The 15,279-nt window shown below is 44.7% G+C and overlaps 1 protein-coding gene across 1 annotated transcript in view; it reads left to right on the top strand.

The window, feature by feature from the left end:
- LOC138637841 (phospholipid scramblase 2-like) overlaps window positions 1–8,009 on the top strand; it is a 58,650-nt gene extending 50,641 nt beyond the window's left edge. The window contains exon 6 of the mRNA XM_069726765.1: window positions 7,965–8,009. Coding sequence (XP_069582866.1) covers window positions 7,965–8,009 — 45 coding nt within the window. The remainder of the gene's footprint in view (window positions 1–7,964) is intronic.
- The last annotated feature ends 7,270 nt before the right edge of the window (window positions 8,010–15,279 follow it).

The following is a 15,279-nucleotide window of genomic DNA, read 5'->3' as shown; positions in this document are numbered from 1 at the left end:
TCAACAAGTTAAGATCATTATTTCTTTATTACGTGGCGACCCTCAAGACTGGGCATTTTCCATTGCGCCAGCAGATCCTGCATTAGTAATATTGATGCGTTTTTTTCTGGCGCTCGGATTACTGTACGATGAACCTAATTCGGTGGATCAGGCAGAGAAAAATTTGCTGGCTCTGTGTCAGGGTCAGGATGAGATAGAGATTTATTGTCAGAAGTTTAGAAAGTGGTCCGTGCTCACTCAATGGAATGAATGTGCGCTGGCAGCTATTTTCAGAAAGGGTCTCTCTGAAGCCCTTAAGGATGTCATGGTGGGATTTCCTATGCCTGCTGGTCTGAATGAGTCTATGTCTTTGGCCATTCAGATCGGTCGACGCTTGCGTGAGCGTAAATCTGTGCACCATTTGGCGGTATTATCTGAGTATAAACCTGAGCCTATGCAGTGCGATAGGACCTTGACCAGAGCTGAAAGGCAAGAACACAGACGTCAGAATGGGCTGTGTTTCTACTGTGGTGATTCCACTCATTCTATCTCCGATTGTCCTAAGTGCACTAAGCGGTTCGCTAAGTCTGCCACCATTGGTACGGTACAGTCGAAATTTCTTTTGTCCGTTACTTTGATCTGCTCTTTGTCTTCCTATTTTGTCATGGCATTTGTGGATTCAGGCGCTGCCCTGAATTTGATGGACTTGGAGTTTGCTAGGTGCTGTGGGTTTGTCTTGGAGCCCTTGCAGTGTCTTATTCCATTGAGAGGAATTGATGCTACGCCTTTGGCCAAGAATAAGCCTCAGTATTGGACCCAGCTGACCATGTGCATGGCTCCTGCGCACCAGGAGGATATTCGCTTTCTGGTGTTGCATAATCTGCATGATGTGGTCGTGTTGGGGTTGCCATGGCTACAAGTCCATAACCCAGTATTAGATTGGAAATCAATGTCTGTGTCCAGCTGGGGTTGTCAGGCGGTACATGGTGATGTTCCATTTCTGTCTATCTCATCATCCACCCCTTCTGAGGTCCCAGAATTCTTGTCTGATTACCGGGATGTATTCGATGAGCCCAAGTCCAATGCCCTACCTCCGCATAGGGATTGTGATTGTGCTATCGAGTTGATTCCTGGTAGTAAGTTTCCTAAGGGTCGACTGTTTAATTTATCTGTACCTGAGCACGCCGCTATGCGGAGTTACGTAAAAGAATTCTTGGAGAAGGGTCATATTCGCCCGTCGTCATCGCCATTGGGAGCAGGGTTCTTTTTTGTGGCCAAGAAGGATGGTTCGCTGAGACCTTGTATTGATTACCGCCTTCTAAATAAAATAACGGTCAAATTTCAGTACCCCTTGCCGCTGCTGTCTGATTTGTTTGCTCGGATTAAGGGGGCTAGTTGGTTCACCAAGATAGATCTTCGTGGTGCATATAATCTTGTGCGTATTAAACGGGGAGATGAATGGAAAACTGCATTTAATATGCCCGAGGGCCATTTTGAGTACCTAGTTATGCCATTCGGACTTGCCAATGCTCCATCAGTGTTTCAGTCCTTTATGCATGACATCTTCCGAGAGTACCTGGATAAATTCCTGATTGTATACTTGGATGATATTTTGGACTTCTCGGATGATTGGGAGTCTCATGTGAAGCAGGTCAGAATGGTGTTCCAAGTCCTGCGTGCTAATTCTTTGTTTGTGAAGGGATCAAAGTGTCTCTTTGGTGTTCGGAAGGTTTCATTTTTGGGGTTCATTTTTTCCCCTTCTACTATCGAGATGGACCCTGTTAAGGTCCAGGCCATTTATGATTGGACTCAGCCGACATCTCTGAAGATTCTGCAAAAGTTCCTTGGCTTTGCTAATTTTTATCGTCGCTTCATCTGTAATTTTTCTAGTATTGCTAAACCATTGACCGATTTGACCAAGAAGGGTGCTGATGTGGTCAATTGGTCTTCTGCTACTGTGGAAGCTTTTCAAGAGTTAAAGCGTCGTTTTTCTTCTGCCCCTGTGTTGTGTCAACCAGATGTTTCGCTTCCGTTCCAGGTCGAGGTTGATGCTTCTGAAACTGGAGCGGGGGCTGTTTTGTCGCAAAGAGGTTCTGATTGCTCGGTGATGAAGCCATGCGCCTTCTTTTCCAGGAAGTTTTCGCCTGCTGAGCGAAATTATGATGTTGGCAATCGAGAGTTGCTGGCCATGAAGTGAGCATTCGAGGAGTGGCGTCATTGGCTTGAAGGAGCTAAGCATCGCGTGGTGGTCTTGACTGATCACAAGAACTTAACTTATCTCGAGTCTGCCAAACGGTTGAATCCTAGACAGGCTCGTTGGTTGCTGTTTTTCTCCCATTTTGACTTTGTGGTTTCGTACCTTCCGGGCTCTACAAATGTGAAGGCGGATGCCCTGTCTAGGAGTTTTGTTCCCGACTCTCCGGGTTTGCCTGAGCCGGCGGGTATTCTCAAAGAGGGAGTAATTGTGTCTGCCATCTCCCCTGATTTGCGGCGGGTGCTGCAAAAATTTCAGGCTAATAAACCTGATCGTTGCCCAGCGGAGAAACTGTTTGTCCCTGATAGGTGGACGAATAGAGTTATCTCTGAGGTTCATTGTTTGGTGTTGGCTGGTCATCCTGGAATCTTTGGTACCAGATATTTAGTGGCTAGATCCTTTTGGTGGCCGTCTTTGTCGCGGGATGTGCATTCTTTTGTGCAGTCCTGTGGGATTTGTGCTCAGGCTAAGCTCTGCTGTTCTCGTGCCAGTGGGTTGCTTTTGCCCTTGCCGGTCCCGAAGAGGCCTTGGACACATATCTCTATGGATTTTATTTCGGATCTCCCCGTCTCTCAAAAAATGTCGGTCATTTGGGTAGTTTGTGATCGCTTCTCTAAGATGATCCATTTGGTACCCTTGTCTAAATTGCCTTCCTCCTCTGATTTGGTGCCATTGTTCTTCCAGCATGTGGTTCGTTTACATGGCATTCCGGAGAACATCATTTCTGACAGAGGTTCCCAGTTTGTTTCGAGGTTTTGGTGAGCCTTTTGTGCTAGGATGGGCATTGATTTGTCTTTTTCCTCGGCTTTCCATCCTCAGACAAATGGCCAGACTGAACGAACCAATCAGACCTTGGAAACATATCTGAGATGTTTTGTTTCTGCTGATCAGGATGATTGGGTGTCCTTTTTGCCGTTGGCTGAGTTCGCCCTTAATAATCGGGCCAGCTCGGCTACCTTGGTTTCGCCGTTTTTCTGCAATTCTGGGTTCCATCCTCGTTTCTCTTCAGGGCAGGTTCAGTCTTCGGACTGTCCTGGTGTAGATACTGTGGTGGACAGGTTGCAGCAGATTTGGACTCATGTAGTGGACAATTTGACCTTGTCCCAGGAGAAGGCTCAACGTTTCGCTAATCGCAGACGCTGTGTGGGTCCCCGACTTCGTGTTGGGGATTTGGTTTGGTTGTCATCTCGTTATATTCCTATGAAGGTTTCCTCTCCTAAGTTTAAGCCTTGTTTCATTGGTCCGTATAGGATTTCTGAGGTTCTTAATCCTGTGTCTTTTCGTTTGACCCTTCCAGATTCTTTTTCCATCCATAACGTATTCCATAGGTCATTGTTGCGGAGATATATGGCACCTATGGTTCCATCTGTTGATCCTCCTGCCCCGGTTTTGGTGGAGGGGGAGTTGGAGTATATAGTGGAGAAGATTTTGGATTCTCGTGTTTCGAGACGGAAAGTCCAGTATCTGGTTAAGTGGAAGGGTTATGGTCAGGAAGATAATTCCTGGGTCTTTGTCTCTGATGTCCATGCTGCCGATCTTGTTCGTGCCTTTCATATGGCTCATCCTGGTCGGCCTGGGGGCTCTGGTGAGGGTCCGGTGACCCCTCCTCAAGGGGGGGGTACTGTTGTGAATTCTGTGGTCGAGCTCCCTCCTGTGGTCACAAGTGGTACTTCGGCTGATTCTGTCTATGGGCTTTCGTTGGTGGATGTGAGTGGTACTGCGGCTTCTGAGTTTCCTTCCTCAGGTGATGAGGTTAAGTCGTTAGGTGCTGCTCTATTTAACTCCACCTAGTGCTTTGATCCTGGCCTCTAGTATTGGTCTTGCTTCCTCCTGGATCGTTCCTGTGGCCTGTCTGCTCAGCATAATCTAAGTTCTGCTTGTGTTACTTTTGTTTGCTATATTTTCTGTCCAGCTTGCTATATTGGTTTTTCTTGCTTGCTGGAAGCTCTGAGACGCAGAGGGAGCACCTCCGTACCGTTAGTCGGTGCGGAGAGTCTTTTTGCCCCTCTGCGTGGTTGTTTGTAGGTTTTTGTGTTGACCGCAAAGCTATCTTTCCTATCCTCGGTCTATTCAGTAAGTCGGGCCTCACTTTGCTAAATCTATTTCATCTCTGTGTTTGTATTTTCATCTTTACTCACAGTCATTATATGTGGGGGGCTGCCTTTTCCTTTGGGGAATTTCTCTGAGGCAAGGTAGGCTTATTTTTCTATCTTCAGGGCTAGTTAGTTTCTTAGGCTGTGCCGAGTTGCATAGGGAGCGTTAGGCGCAATCCACGGCTACCTCTAGTGTGGTGTGATAGGATTAGGGATTGCGGTCAGCAGAGTTCCCACGTCTCAGAGCTCGTCCTATGTTTTTTGGTTATTGTCAGATCACTTTGTGTGCTCTGAACTTCAAGGTCCATTGTGGTTCTGAATTACCTATTCATAACAGCTGAGTCCAAATTGCAAAAAGTGAACACACCTGATAAATGCTGTGATCCAAAGACAGCAGCACTACCACTCATAACCACCGGAGGGAGCCCAAGAGCAGAATTCACAACAGGCCCTCCCATAGAGCAACAAAGTTATGTAAACATATAGGCAGGGGTGGGATTCAAATGTTTAACAACAGGTTCTGTGTTTGTGTGTAGGAAAACCACACCCATTTTTAAGCCACACCCATTTACACACACCTTTTCATCAAACATATACAAATAGGGGCGCAGTTAAACCATACCTCCCAACTTTTGAAGAGGGGAAAAAGGGATAAAGTTTGCGGCGTGCGCAAATTTTAAGCCATGCCTCTGACCACACCAATTTCTTAACTATTCACACCCATATCCACATCCCAACCACAGCCATTTAGCATTGCTGATCACACTGTTACATAAACAATAATTATAAACAAAAAATATGGCAACACAGTGCTCCATACTGTATAATGGCCACACATGATGCTCCATACTGTATAATGGCCACACATGATGCTCCATACTGTATAATGACCACACATGATGCTCCATACTGTATAATGGCCACACTCACATGATGCTCCATACTGTATAATGGCCACACATGATGCTCCATACTGTATAATGGCCACACAGTGCTCCATACTGTATAATGGCCACTCATGATGCTCCATGCTGTGTAATGGCCCTACCTGATGCTCCATACTGTATAATGGCCACACATGATGCTCCATACTGTATAATGACTCCACTTACTGTATAATGGCCACACTCACATGATGCTCCATACTGTATAATGGCTACACTCACATGATGCTCCATACTGTATAATGGCCACACTCACATGATGCTACGTACTGTATATTGGCCACACATGATGCTACATACTGTATGATGGCCACATAGTGCTCCATACTGTATAATGGCCCCACGTGATGCCACATACTGTATAATGGCCACATATGATGCTCCATACTGTATGATGGTCCCACTTGATACTACATACTGTATAATGGCCACACATGATACAGCATACAGTATAATGGCCACACATAGGTACTCCTACACACACGGCTCCGCTCCGTACACCTTGCATACACTGCTCCACTCCGTACACCTCATACACACACGGCTCCGCTCCGTACACCTCATACACACACGGCTCCGCTCTGTACACCTCATACACACACATGGCTCTGCTCCGTACACCTCATACACACACACAGCTCCGCTCCGTACACCTCATACACACACACGGCTCCGCTCCATACACATCATACACACATGGCTCTGCTCCATACACCTCACACACACACACGGCTCCGCTCTGTATACCTCATGCACACACATGGCTCCATTCTGTACACCTCATACACACACGGCTCCATTCTGTACACCTCATACACACACGGCTCTACTACATCCACACTGTAAACAATTCCTGACGCCACACATAAGCTTACCGTTTAGCACTATGACAGCACAGCAGAGTCCTGCAATACACAGAGGCCCCTGATCATGTGACTCCTGACTCCTCCCCTCCTGTAACCTCATTACAGGTCCAGAGCAAGCTTTAGTGACTCACTGTGACTAAGAGGCCCTCCCCCTCCCTCCCCCCTCCCTGGTCCAGCGTCTGCTACCCGTCACCCCACCGCAGACCACAGCAGTGACAGCCGGCTGGACAGCAGCATAATATATGCTAGCAGGTCAGGAGGGGAGCCCGTTTAACTGTCATATCACAAATGCGTGCAGTAGAGGGGGCCCCCTTGCTTCTCCTGTTAGCAGTAATACTGCTGCCGACTGTCATTCACATTCATTGCTTTGTATGTCCGTCGGGGGCCCCCTCCCGCTCTGGGCACCTGTGTGGTTGCCCAGGTTGAACAGGTGGTATGTCCGCTCATGATCAGCTGCTATGGCCAGGGGAACCTTTGGCTGGCCATACTATTATATTCTGACTGATCAATTAATGATCAACCATATAATACATAGACAGGTTGACTCTTCAAAGCATAAACCATCGTTGCAGCAGCGCCACATTCTGGTTGCTAGAGGATATATAGTACATATGTTAAATATAACCTTCTTAATATGAAAAAAAGCAAAACTAAGAAGCAAAAGTCATGGAATTATAAAAATCACAGTATCAATAAATATATTAATGATGCAAATGTAAAAATTAAAATAAAATATTCAATACATCTTGATAATATTCAACATGTAGTATTGAAATACAGCTCCTGGGACACGTCCCCTCATTAGGTCTATTCATGGCTACCATTCTACTATGGTGTGCAGTATCTCCACATTTGTCTCCCATCGAACACATCTGAGAAGTTATTGGCCGTCAATTGAAACAGGAGCTGCCAGCAGGAGATCTTGATGATTTGCCCAAGTACAAATAATGTGGAAGAACATTCCTCGGGAAACCATTATTAACCTCATTGATAGCAGTCAAGGCATATACTCGCTTTTGACAAAATCAAGACGTTTTTTCATTTTTGCTTCCGTTTTTTCATAATTTCATATCATAAACATGCATAGCGATTTCATTGTTTCCATAACTCAACAACTTCTCCTCCCTGGCGTTGCAATTTCAATGTTGAATAGTAAATACATGCTGGCCCTTGGCTGGGAAGAAGGGCTGTTTGGCGCTATGAGGCTACGGCGGGCTCAGGGCTTTCAGAAAATGTCAGGAGTCCCACACTTCCCATCCTTTTCACTGCGGTGAAAAATGTCCACCAGAGGCGGGGCATGGGCAGATTTAGATATTGGGAGCCAAGATCTTGGGAGCCAAGATCTCAATCTGCACATGTGCATTCTCTGGTGGCTATTTTCCCGAAGTCCACTGCAGAGGAAAGGTTGGGGAGTGTTGGGACTCCCGACATTTTCTGGAAGCCAAGAGCCTGCCACAGCCTTGCACCACTGAACACCCCCTCCTTCCAGCCCAGAGACCACAGCATCCCCTCCTGCGGCCACTGCCAGTTTCCTGCAGCAGTGACCCTGCCTTTTGGGACCCCACTCCACTGCGGTCGCCCCCCCAGTAAGCTTCATTCAGATTATAACAAGCACCCCCATTTTCCCCAAAAATTTTGGAGAAAAAAACTGCGGCTTATAATCCGAAAAATACGGCATTTATACATATACATATATTAGTGTATAAATATCTATTCATGGCCATATAGGGCAAATGAGAAAAGAGTGACCAGATAAGGCAACACATTTAAGGTTGTTTTATATATCTAGAATGCTGACACAATAACATTTTCTTTTTCTTTTCAACAGGATTTCATGTTCTTCGAATATTCTAAAGAAAACCCAAACTTTTAAGAATAAATCAAGAGATGTATTTCTGGTGCTCTAAAAAAATAAATACCCATCCCCCTAACCACTATTTTTGCTTTGTGGGTAATTTCCTTTATTATTTGTTCAATCATGACATTATTAATACATTTTTTATTAAAATAAGTGAGGAGCAAGGTGGAAAATCAACTATCTTTAGCCCATTATTGAAAGGGAATTTTTGCCTTTTTGCATTTTTGTTTTTTTCCTCACCATCTTCCAAAAGTTATAGCTTTTTTTTACCTTTCTATAGACATGGAGGAATGAGGATTATTTTGGGGGAAATTACTCCATTAATTTTGTCCAGAAAAGGGGAAAATTTCAAGTGAGATGAAACAGTGGAAAAAAAAACAGCTCCATCATTGCTTTTTGGGTTTTGTTTTAACAATGTTCATTGTGGAGTATAAATGACCTGGAACCATGATTTTCCAGAATAACTAGAATCAAGTTTTTTTGTATATACGTAATGTAAGAGATCCCAAAAAAACTTAGAAATTAGCCCCTAACCTCATTTTTTTTTGCCTTCTGTCGCCATTTTCTTTATTTTTTCATTGATTGAGGGCTTGTTTTTTTCATACTGTGCCAAAGTATTTATTGATACCAATTTGTGTTACATGATTGCTTTTTATTACACTTTTATGGGAAGGTAAGGGGATCAAAAGATGCAATTTTGGCATTTTGAGTTTTCTCCGTTTTAACTTTGTCTGCTGTATTGGTTCCAAAGTTTTATATTTTGATACGACAAAATTTTATGGATGCAACGATACCAAATAGGATTTGTTTCCCTTTATTTTTAATGGGGAAAAGGTGGTGATTTTAATTTTTAGATTGTTTTTATTTTTTCTATATTGTTTAGAACTTTTTTAATTTTTACATTACTTTTAAGTCTTCTTAGGGGATTTGAACCTGCAATTGTTTCATTGCTTGTATTACATACTGCAATACCATGGTATTGCAGTGTATATTGAAAATCTTGATCTACAGTAAAGCTCAGTCTCTGGCCAAGCTTCACATGAAGTACCATGATGGCAACCAAAATGGTCTTCAGCAGGCCTTTGCCAGCCATGATAACCCAAAAAGTCCCCTGCAGGGGAGTGACAATCAAACATTGACTGTGGCATCTATATGGTTATACAATTGCTGTATAACAGAAATTACAGGGTGGTTAATCTACAGGGTACTGAGGTTTATTCAGAAACGATCTTAATAACCAAAATGGGGTTGCCTTTATGTAATGTCCTATCTGAATAAAATAACAAGGGACGATATATGTTAGACAAATTATTTGAGGGGGTACATAGTTAATACAGCTGAAAATAGATACATGTTCATCTAGTTAAATCAAGTAATGTGAAAGAATAAAGAGAACAGTGTTTAGATACATCCATGATGCGTGATCCAGCAAGCCCTAAAGAACAAGTTTTTCTCTCCTGATCCTGTGTTGATTGAGTGGATCGACATAATAAAAATGTTACACATGTAAATAACTACCGTATTTTGCAAATTATAAGACTCACTTTTTTGCCCAAAAATTTAGGAGGAACATGGTCCTGCGTCTTACAATCCGAATGTAGCTTATCAGAGGGGAGGAAGGCCGCGATGGTGGAGCAAGGTCACAGAGGGCAGGGTCGATGTTGTAGGAATCTGCATGACCCTGCCTCCTGTTACCCCGCTCTACTGCCGCTGACCCCCGGTAAGCTACTGTAAATTAGGACTATAAGACTATATTTCCTATTTTCCTCCCCAAAACTTGGGGTGCATCTTATGGTCCACTGCGTCTTATAGTCTGCGAAATATGGTATTTATTTTATTTATTTTTTATTAAAAATGTCCAGATCCATCAGAGCATCACCTCTTGTTGGGTCTTCTACAAACTGGGCCTTAGAATTAAACTGAAACAACCTGAAAATTTGTCTCCCTTTTCCAGTGTTAAAGTAAGAAAAGTTCTCATATCTTAAGGTTTGTCAAAATGTTATAGCTATGTGTGTGAAACTCTAGGTATTGAAGACTGAACTGAAGAAATTGTGCAAGCAACAAAGAGTAGAGATTGACGAAGTTCAAATCCGTACTGAACACCTAGTGTTCGGGCACGAACCCTGAACACAGACTTCTCCAGGTTCAGCAGACTGAACATTGGATGTTTCTCACGCTGTCATCTGAATGACAGCACAAGAGACACCGGCGTCTCTGATCGGTTGTAAGATCATTACCGCTAGTCAGAGAGCTGCGGTTCCCAGGTTATCATGTGACAGCATGGGTCAATAGCTGTGACTGAACGTAAAAAGGTTACCTCTGGTCACATGTGTTGCCTCATGAGAGAATACTACTCCCATACGCCCACATCTGATGTCGCTGATAACAGCAGCAGGCACAGCGGATGGGAGTATTGATTAGCCGGCGTTTGTGGTATAAATAAATAAATTTAAAAAATGACATGGAGTCTCTTTTACTTTTGATAAACAGTGCAGACAAAACTGACATCTACAGGCTGCAACCCTCAGCTGTCAGCTTTATCATGGCTGGTTATCAAGAATAGAGGTAACCCATGCCTCCCCATGTCGGGTAATAAGATTACACAAAAGGTAGATCACGTTTTATTTTGCAAAAAATTATCTGGTAACACTGTGTTATATCATTCCAGCTCTTATCCTCCCTATATGATTAGAGCCATACCTTTTGGAGAATTAAATCGGGCGAAATAAATTTGTTCTACTCCTGCATCTTTCAATCATGAAAGTACTATTGCGACGCCCACCAGAGCCGTGGGGTACTCGGAACTGGGGCAGACAGTTCTTTAAGGAAGTCATGGGGCCATGACCTGAGTCCGTGACCCTGGGCGTGCAATAAAAATGCAAGGGGGAAAATTATATGGGATTGATTCGTAACGCAACCCATGTTGTTCGGCAGGGATTGCTGAAGCTGCGGTTCAGGTCCACTGGGGCCGATGGTGACGCAGCAAAGATGTTTCAGCCCTCCACGGGCAGAGCAGGGCCCCAGGTCAGATATATGGTAAATGAGACGATGGGTAAGGTTGCAGTATCCAGTACAGTATCCAGATTACAATCACCAGCTGGGTGTCCTCCAGGTTGGTGGTCCAGACAGCTCTCGGGTAGTTTGGGATGCACTTTTCCAGTACCCCCTTCTTGTCTACCTTTCTGGGTCATCTCTCCCTGCACTGGCTCACACTCTCCTGCCCTGTGCTTTACACACAGTGTCCCAAGCCATCAGCCTCAGGTCCTGTCAGTCAACATCCTCCAGGTCCCCCTGACCCTATCTCGCTGCTTTTTTAGCGAATGTGTGTAGATTTGGCTGTGGCACATACAGGCACCACAGCCTCCGGTTTGCTAGCTCAGTCTCTCCACTAGTCTGGGGCTGGTCCCCACTGCAACCTGGTCCCTCCATCCGACAATGGTCAGCATGGATTCGGGCGCCACGGGTGGATTCTTCACTTCCTTGGCCCCAAGACCCCTTCTCTCTTGACATCCTCTCCATTACTCCTTCCTTCTCTCTCACACTCCTCAGACTCACTCTGCCTCACTCCCGTTTCCATGACAACACTACACTCCCAACTGTCACTCTACCTTTATCTACTTCCTCCATCCATACCCTCTACCTAGTTCCCCCTCCAGCTTGAGATGGGGGCCCTCCCTAAATAGGGTCCGCCCAGATGCCCTGCCTGGAGTGGTGTGGTGTTGGATGCTAGTGTCCAGGTACCAGGTAGTGCCCCCTCCTTACCCGAGAGAGGGGTACCACACCTCTAGCTGAGGTACAGTACCTCTGTGGCAACTGGACCCTCAGGGGTGCCACACTATCATCCTCAAACGCCTCTCTGAGAGAGGTTACATCGATTGTGAAATCACAAGAGCTTTCAATTTTGCACCAAACCCAGACCTTCCCTGAGTCTTACTGCACCCATGTCATAGTAACATAGTAACATAGTAACTGTTGTGAGTTCTGTTTTTGGGCTCCCTCTGGTGGTTACTGATGGTACTGGGTGACTTGTCTTTCCTGGGTGTCTGGGTTCCACCTGTTCCATCAGCATATGGGAGTTTCCTATTTAACCTGGCTTTGCTGGCATTTCCTCGCCGGTTATCAATGTATCCAGTGTGTCTTGTTACCTCTGCTCCCTGCTCCTAGAACCTTCTGGACAAGCTAAGTTTGGATTTTCCTGTTTTGTGTTTTGCTTAAGTTGGTTTTTAGTCCAGCCTGCAGATATGTGATTCTCTGCTGCTGGTTGCTCTAGTGGGCTGAAATTGCTTTTCATGTACCATGAGTTGGCACATGAGTTCAAGTAATTTCAGGATGGTTTTTTGAAGGGTTTTTCGCTGACCGCGCAGTTCACTTTTGTATCCTCTGCTATCTAGCTTTAGCGGGCCTCATTTTGCTGAAACTGTTTTCATACTACGTATGTGCTTTCCTCTCATTTCACCGTCATTATATGTGGGGGGCTGCTATTTGCTGTGGGGTATTTCTCTGGAGGCAAGAGAGGTCTGTGTTTCTTCTGATAGGTGAAGTTGGATCTTCGGCTGGAGCGAGACGTCTAGGATCATCGTAGGCACGTTCCCCGGCTACTTTTATTTGTGTGTTAGGTTCAGGGTCGCGGTCAGCTCAGGTTCCATCGCCCTAGAGCTTGTTTGTATCTGTGCTTGTCCTTTTTGTGATCCCCTGCCATTGGGATCATGACAGTATAACCGGCCCACAAAGTGTTAATTGTATTGGCTGAAGTAGGAGGATAAGTAGTCTGAGGAAGTTTTTTTTTTTTTTTTTTTTCCCCTCAGTTTGCTGCCTAGCCTTATTGCAGCCTGGCTACTTCCTCCTCCTCTTAATCTTTGAATGGCTCTGATCTCAGCTGTTTATCATGGACGTCCAGAGTTTGGCTTCCAGCCTGAATAATCTTGCCACTAAGGTTCAAAATATACAGGATTTTGTTGTACATGCTCCTATGTCTGAACCTAGAATTCCTGTCCCAGAGTTTTTTTCTGGAGATAGATCTCGTTTTCTGAATTTTAGGAACAATTGCAAGTTGTTTTTTTCTTTGAAATCTCGCTCCTCTGGAGACCCTGCTCAGCAAGTCAAGATAATTATATCTTTCCTGCGGGGTGACCCTCAGGATTGGGCATTTGCATTGGCACCAGGGGACCCTGCGTTGCTTAATGCAGATGCGTTTTTTCTGGCATTGGGTTTGCTCTATGAGGAACCTAACCAAGAGATTCAGGCTGAAAAAGCTTTGTTGGCCCTCTCTCAGGGGCAAGATGAAGCAGAAATTAATTGTCAAAAATTTCGGAAGTGGTCGGTACTTACTCAGTGGAATGAGTGCGCTCTGGCTGCAAAGTTTAGAGATGGCCTTTCTGAGGCCATTAAAGATGTTATGGTGGGGTTCCCTGCGCCTGCTGGTCTGAATGAGTCTATGACTATGGCTGTTCAGATTGATCGGCGTTTACGGGAGCGCAAACCTGTGCATCATTTGGCGGTGTCGTCTGAACCGTCACCTGAGATAATGCAATGTGATAGAATTCAGTCCAGAAGTGAACGGCAAAAGTATAGGCGGAAAAAAGGGTTGTGCTTTTATTGTGGTGATTCAGCTCATGTTATATCAGCATGCTCTAAACGCACAAAAAAGGTTGATAAGTCTGTTGCCATTAGTACTTTACAGTCTAAGTTCATTCTGTCTGTGACTCTGATTTGTTCATTATCATCCATTTCCGTCGATGCCTATGTGGATTCAGGCGCTGCCCTGAGTCTTATGGATTGGTCATTTGCCAATCGCTGTGGGTTTAGTCTGGAGCCTCTGGAAGTCCCTATTCCTTTGAAGGGAATTGACTCTACACCTTTGGCTATGAATAAACCTCAGTACTGGACACAAGTGACCATGCGTATGACTCCCGTTCATCAGGAGGTGATTCGCTTCCTGGTACTGTATAATTTGCATGATGTTCTAGTACTTGGTCTGCCATGGTTACAAACTCATAATCCAGTCCTTGACTGGAAATCAGTGTCTGTGTTAAGCTGGGGTTGTCAGGGGGTTCATGATGATGCACCTCCGATTTCTATCGCTTCATCTACTCCTTCTGAGATTCCTGTGTTTTTGTCTGACTATCGGGATGTTTTTGAGGAGCCTAAGCTCAGTTCGCTTCCTCCTCACAGGGATTGCGATTGTGCTATAAATTTAATTCCGGGCAGTAAATTTCCTAAAGGTCGTTTGTTCAATCTGTCAGTGCCAGAGCATACTGCTATGCGGGATTATGTTAAGGAGTCCTTGGAAAAGGGACATATCCGTCCATCTTTGTCCCCTTTGGGAGCAGGTTTTTTTTTCGTGGCCAAGAAAGATGGTTCCTTGAGGCCTTGTATAGATTATCGTCTTTTGAATAAGATTACCGTAAAATATCAGTATCCTTTGCCATTGTTGACTGATTTGTTTGCTCGCATTAAGGGGGCTAAATGGTTCACTAAGATTGATCTTCGGGGTGCGTATAATCTTATACGAATAAAGCAAGGTGATGAGTGGAAAACCGCATTTAATACGCCTGAGGGCGATTTTGAGTATTTGGTAATGCCTTTTGGACTTTCTAATGCTCCTTCAGTCTTCCAGTCCTTTATGCACGATATTTTCCGTGAATATCTGGATAAATTTATGATTGTGTATTTGGATGATATTTTGGTTTTTTCTGATGACTGGGAGTCTCATGTTCAGCAGGTCAGGAAGGTGTTTCAGGTCCTGCGGGCCAATTCCTTGTTTGTAAAAGGCTCAAAGTGTCTCTTTGGAGTCCAGAAGATTTCTTTCTTGGGGTATATTTTTTCCCCTTCTACTATTGAGATGGATCCCGTCAAGGTTCAGGCTATTTGTGACTGGACGCAGCCTACATCTCTTAAGAGTCTACAGAAGTTCTTGGGCTTTGCTAATTTCTATCGTCGTTTTATAACTAATTTTTCTAGTGTTGTTAAGCCTTTGACGGATTTGACTAAGAAGGGTGCTGATGTTGCTAATTGGTCTCCTGCGGCTGTGGAGGCCTTTCAGGAACTTAAGCGCTGGTTTTCTTCTGCTCCTGTGTTGCGTCAGCCAGATGTTTCGCTCCCTTTTCAGGTTGAGGTTGATGCTTCCGAGATTGGAGCGGGGGCGGTTTTGTCACAGAGAAGCTCCGATGGCTCAGTGATGAAGCCATGCGCGTTTTTTTCTAGAAAGTTTTCGCCGGCTGAGCGGAATTATGATGTTGGTAATCGGGAACTTTTGGCCATGAAGTGGGCATTTGAGGAGTGGCGT

This window comes from Ranitomeya imitator, chromosome 5 (genome assembly GCF_032444005.1).
Source record: "Ranitomeya imitator isolate aRanImi1 chromosome 5, aRanImi1.pri, whole genome shotgun sequence".
In the NCBI taxonomy this organism is placed as follows: domain Eukaryota; kingdom Metazoa; phylum Chordata; class Amphibia; order Anura; family Dendrobatidae; genus Ranitomeya; species Ranitomeya imitator.
Note: the sequence above shows the minus strand (reverse complement) of the source record. Positions and strands in the feature narration are given on the sequence as shown.